This window comes from Chelon labrosus (genome assembly GCF_963514085.1).
Source record: "Chelon labrosus genome assembly, chromosome: 4".
NCBI lineage: Eukaryota > Metazoa > Chordata > Actinopteri > Mugiliformes > Mugilidae > Chelon > Chelon labrosus.
This window is the reverse complement of record NC_140340.1, coordinates 28,027,652-28,033,651: the sequence shown is the minus strand read 5'-3', so window position 1 is coordinate 28,033,651 and position 6,000 is coordinate 28,027,652. Positions and strand designations below refer to the sequence as shown.

The window sequence follows — 6,000 nt, the reverse complement described above, 5'->3', positions numbered from 1 at the left end:
GTGATCGGGTCGGAGGGGGCGGGTCCAGGATGCTGAGGCGGCCTCTCATTGGCTGCGCTGTGTGGTGAGGAGTGGGACGGGAGAGCCCTGCCAGCTGTGAGGGGAGCAGAGGAAACAGCCTGGAGAATATTAAAAGGACCAAGAATCACTGCTTCATATCTCATCCTCCTCAGAAGCTCGGAAAGACAGCGTCTTGGAAGGGGTCAACTGTCTATCTACTACCAAAGTAAGTCCTTTTACTTTAAAGACACCCCTCAGTGTCCGACATATTGAGTTCTGATCCGCACGTGCATGAGTGTGTGAAACTTTGAGATGCCAGACTGTAAACTTTTTTTTATCACGTGTCCTCTCTGCACGACTTACAAAATATATAACCAGGTGTATTTTTGAATTTTTAGCTTGTTAACATTCGTTTAAGTTTATTTACTATCAAATATTTATTTTCATTTAAGTGTAGAGGAGCACAAAACCCCAAAGTTTCAGATGCTAGTAGGAGATACGGTGTTATTAGCATCTCTAACTCTGCTGCTGGCTTTTCCAACTCCATAAAGTTTGTTTTTTTAATTTTTTTTTTTATCATGGTGAATATTTACATCTGCTTTGATCAGGGCTTAACAGTCGCTAATGGTTGATTTATGCCTTACACAAATGAACAGCAGACAATACAAGAGCCCTGGCTTTGACTGAGAAAGCAATAAAGTGTAATCATGTGGGATTTTCCAGTCGACCTGATATCCTTGGCTACCCTTCATTGACAAGCTGCTTTTTTTTTTTCTTTTGACATTATTGTTCCCATCTGACTACATGTTTTCAGTTTTCTCCATAACCATCTACAATCTTGAACGCTTCATTCACATCTTTGCAGCAGCTGGTTTTGACTGTGATCATCCTTCTGTAGGAAGTGGGTGTGACTCCACTGGTTTTGTTTGCAGCGGTTTATACAACAGACACAATATAAGCTGTTATTTATTTACTATAATCCACATGCTCACGTGCTCACGTGCTAGATTGATGTTTGTTCCCTTAGTTATAGATGTGCACATGTGCACTCTGATCTGCTTGACAAAAATAAAACAGTCACAGTGTTATTGTGGATCAGTCAGTCATTTCAAAGTGTCATTGTCAAGACCAGGTGTCTTTATCAGGGTAAATGAAGATGAGTTATTTTTGTAATTGTGTACATCTCTTTGTTGGAATAGTTTGTACTCTTTAATTACTATGGAAATGATTAAATATATTGTTTGTACGTTTGTACTTTTAAATGCATTACTGTGACAAGAGACACACTGACATACTGTTAAAATTCCAGACTACGGTGTCCCCAGTTTAATGCCGAGCTTGTTCCTGTCATGGAGAGATTAGCCGAATGTTTTACGGATGTCCCCAAATGACAATTTATTGACCATGTGCTCCTACAGTGTTGTTTCACATCTCTGCAGTTTGTTTGGCTGTTTCTATGACGTCGACTTGGAAAGAGCCCCTCACCCCACCTCTGTCCACATACTGCATGATGTGGAGGTCTCCTTACTTTCACTGCCTCCCTTTTCTCCAGAAACATTCCTCCCTCGGGGCTTTTGGTCCCACCGTTGACACTTTCATGGTTTGCAATGAAATATCGAGGTGAAGTCAACTTTCCGTCTGAAGCTCAATTGCGCGCCCTCCAGGCACAGATCAGCAGATAAATGAGAGGGGCAGCACCCTCCCTGCAGGAGCCCACATTTGCTCCCCATTAGTCTGTCAGAGGCTGACAGAGAGAAGACTCCGTGTCTCAGCAACATCAACTTCATTCTCTTCCAAAGCCTCCCAAATTCTCCTTCTTCTTTCTCTCATTGGCAGTCAAATGTGTTTTTATGGTTGTTGAGTATACTGTAAAACTGGGGTGAATTCTGTTAGTGATTTTCAAACTTATACTTGTGGTTGCATGGGTGCTAGTGAGCCCGATATGATGGCCAAACCAAACTGTTGCACAAGATTTTATACTGACACGGCTCACTCTCTCAAATTATGGACATAACTACCACACACCACAAAATGACTGTCTGCCTCTGCTTGTCTTCAGATGACATTCAGCCCTCAGTTTGACCCTGCGGCACTGGAAAAAGACACGTTTAAATGCCATTTTATTAAAAAAGATTAAAAAAAAACAAAAAAAACATTACTCTGCAGTGGTATGAAGCTGATGCTGACAGTCTTTTGTCCTTTTTTTTAATCTCCCTTTAGATCACATATCTCTGCATCATGTTGCGCCCAGTTTCTGTCCTCTGTCTCTTGTCCACCTTGCTGTCCATGTGGGTGCTGTGCAGTGCTCAGTCAGATTCTGGCAAACCTGTAATCCAGCTACGTCTAGCGGGGGAGAAGAGGAAACACTACGAGGGCCGGTTGGAAGTTTTCTACAATGGAGAGTGGGGAACAGTGTGCGATGATGACTTCTCCATCAGTGCTGCCCAAGTGGCGTGCAGAGAGCTGGGCTTCCTGGATGCCGTGTCCTGGTCGCCCTCAGCCAAGTTTGGAAAAGGAGAAGGTAAGAAAAAGAACCACAAGTTTATGAGAGAAGTGTCTGTTGGTCACCGGCAGACACTTCAAGTTTTCATCTAACCAAAACCTCCCAAAATTAAACTCAGAATTATGTTAAATTAGCTGTTTAAAAATGGATGTGAGGGTTTATAGGTGAGGGTGCTAATTTGAGCAAACAGCTGCATACATTCAAAGACAGATTTGCCCCCGTGTCTGACTGCTAATCCCCTCAAGCACTGGTTTCCCCATTAGAGGAGAACTGAGACACGCCAATCAGTTCATGAGTGTGGGATAAGACTGGAAACACTGGGTGTATAAACTAGACACACACAGACATAATCTCACCACCTTTTTCTTTTGTGTCATTTTCTTTCTGTCATGTCAGATTTCCTCCATCACTGTAAAAACACTGATGAATTTCCCAACTGTGAATGTGATAGCTGCTGGCTGGTGCTGGTGAATGTGTCCCTTGTTAAAGGCACGTGTTTTACTACTGGGTCGGCCACATGCAGCTAGCCACTTCAAAAGTGGAGTAACTGACTTCCCAAAGCACTATTTATTTTTAGTCATTTTTTCAAGAATTACAGTTCTTCTTTCAAGAATTACAAATTCTGCTCTAAACTAATATAATGTTGTTGCATACAACATACTGTTTTATGAGAAACAACTGTCTAGCAATTTTACATATATGCGTGGAGCAATTGTTCACGTCACTGAAGCAGTGGCTTTTGATGTCACCTTTGGATTAGGTTAGGGAATGCTCTTTTCAGTTTGAAAGTTGTGAACACAGTATAAAAATATGTTTCCTGATAGTCGGGTGATGGGTCTGTAGGAAAATCATTGCGAAAACAAAAATGCATGTGTGCATAGAAACAAGTTTTATCTGTGTTTTCTTGTTGTTGGTGTAGACACATGGCTATAAAAGAGATCAAGAGGATTTTCCATTTCCCATCAGGATGACTTATGCAACGGTGAAAATAACCAACAAATGTTTTTTAATTGACAACAGAGCCACATAACACGTACATCCTTTTTGGATGGAGAGATTTTCCTGCAATGATGTTAATCAGACCCAACTATCATTACACAACTATTACTTGGAGTCTTAATAAACAAACAATGCAAAGGATAGCTGATTTTAGGTTACTTTTTTCTTAACTACAAAATCCATTTTATTCAGATCTGTTTGGGCTATGTGGTTAAGTTAAAGTGCCAAAAAACTCAGTCTTTTAGCATTAATTAGTGGCTCCTTGCAGACTATGCTCCCTTCTTGTTTTCAGTGGCTTGTTAAATCCCTGTAAGTCTCCAAATAAGCAATCTAGATTTATGACAACTGGCAATGCTGAGTATTTGTTTAGACAAAGGTGTACCGGAGCCAGGCTGATTCTCACTCTGTTATATTTCAGCACCAGAGCGCTTGGCTCTTAGTATGAAAATGTTCCAGAGATAATGCTCTCATTGCCAGCCAGGAGGAGGCCACGTGACTGAATAACATACACTCGCTCTCTTGGTATGATCACGATGTTCCTCAGCGACATGTTGAGACTGCCAGAATGATGAGCTGCCCATTGGTGGTTTCCAGGGCCAGAGTTATGTGGTTTTCCCCCTCGGCTGATTCAGCACAGCCAGCTGGACAGCAGATGATCCGCATCAGCCTTGACAACATTTATTGGTCACTTTCCGGATGAGAAAAAAAAACATCAGGTTATGTTAGAGACCAAACACATCTCCACGTGAGTAGGTTTACTGTCTCTGTGACTAGACTAGTGGAAATGCTGAAATAGATATCAGGTAGCGTGTGAGCCACAGCTTAGGAAGTCAAGATGCACTGGTTAAACACTTCTTCTATATATATTTTAAATGAAGTAATCACTAGCTGTAGGAAATCACTGTGAATTTGTAGCCCTATGCACTGGGAAAAGTGAGACCTGCAGCCTAAAAAAGGCACAGCGTCACCGTAACAGTCAAAATACATACAGTACATACAATGATTATTTTCATTTTCTATGTATTTGTTGATTATTTTCTTGGATAATCAGTGATTGGATCAATTAAATGTTAAAATAATGACAATGCCCTTTACATTTTGGTAAAAGTGTTTTTAACCTTAAGAAATTTTGCTTGAAAAGACCTAAAATATTCACTTTACTAACATAAGACAAAAAAAGAACAAAAATCGGCCTGCGATAGACTGGCGACCTGTCCAGGGTGTACCCTGCCTCTCGCCCGATGACAGCTGGGATAGGCTCCAGCCCCCCTGTGACGCTTCACAGGACAAGCGGTTACGGAAGATGAATGAATGAATGAAAGAACAAAAATCATGGTCATGTTTGCAAAGCTGCAATCAGTAATCGAAACCGTTGCTTCAAGTAGCTTCTTTAAGAAACCAAACACGTCCTGTTGCCTTGGTTGCTTTGTTTTTTGGATATACTATATGTGACACAAGATATACTTCATCTACATCAGAACACAAGTCCATTTACTTGAATCTTTCCCTTTCTCTCTTCCAGGTCGTATCTGGCTAGACAATGTGCACTGCACTGGTGGGGAAAAGAGCCTGGCCCAGTGTCGGTCCAATGGCTTTGGAGTGTCGGACTGCAAACATTCAGAGGACGTCGGAGTGGTGTGCTCCCAGAAGCGCATTCCAGGATTCAAGTTCATCCGGAACCAGGCCAGCACCGATGAGGTAGGTTTACATGGGGCAACACGCTCACAATCAAAGCTTCACCCAAACACACACAGTCCACTTACAGCATAATTGATACATGGAACGTGAATATCATCTCACACAGTGTTAACTACAGGGTGGGATTTGTTGATCACAGAATTACCGACTCTCAAGTAGCATCCACACATGGTTCATGTACACGCACGTACCTGAACAGATGTTCTGTGCAATAAAAAAGGAACAGAGAATCGGCTTAGGATGAAAGAAAAACCTTATCATTGCTCCAAATAGCTCAAAGTGAAGTTCTTTTTTCAAATCCCTCCAGCTTTCCAAACTAGAATTGAGTTACTCCAGTTAATAAATCATTTTTTTCTATCATGCAAAAAATGTATAAAGTTGCTGCTAGGAAACAAATGTTGAGTCTCCCACTTAAAACTACATAGATTGAGCAGGAAACTGCTGAAACATCATAAGCTGTAATATAACTTCGAAAAATAATAGTTTTCTGAGTCTTTGCAAAGAGCAAATTGCAAAGAGCTTATTTCACCAGCTCATGTCGTTGGAGATACAACTAGTAATGGAAGTAATGACCCAGCATGTCTGGACAAAATGAGATATCTGTTCCTACATGTAGGTAGTCACGTATAACATGGCATGAAGTAAGGGAAAGGATCCACAAGTCAGCTAGGGTGGTGCATACTGTTGAGCTGTCTTCTCCACTGTTTGCAGTAATGACTTTGCCAGGCTCCTATTAGTGCAATACTGCCTACACCAGACCCCCACTCTGCAGCCTGGGAGATTGTGGGGATGACTCATAG

At 41.5% G+C, this 6,000-nt stretch overlaps 1 protein-coding gene across 1 annotated transcript in view; it reads left to right on the top strand.

The window, feature by feature from the left end:
- loxl2a (lysyl oxidase-like 2a) overlaps positions 1-6,000 on the top strand; it is a 27,218-nt gene continuing 21,218 nt past the window's right edge. Inside the window, exons 1-3 of the mRNA XM_084543772.1 lie at positions 1-226; positions 2,221-2,521; positions 5,025-5,200. Of these exons, the coding sequence (XP_084399898.1) occupies positions 2,239-2,521; positions 5,025-5,200 (459 nt within the window). The 5' untranslated portion in view covers positions 1-226; positions 2,221-2,238. The remainder of the gene's footprint in view (positions 227-2,220; positions 2,522-5,024; positions 5,201-6,000) is intronic.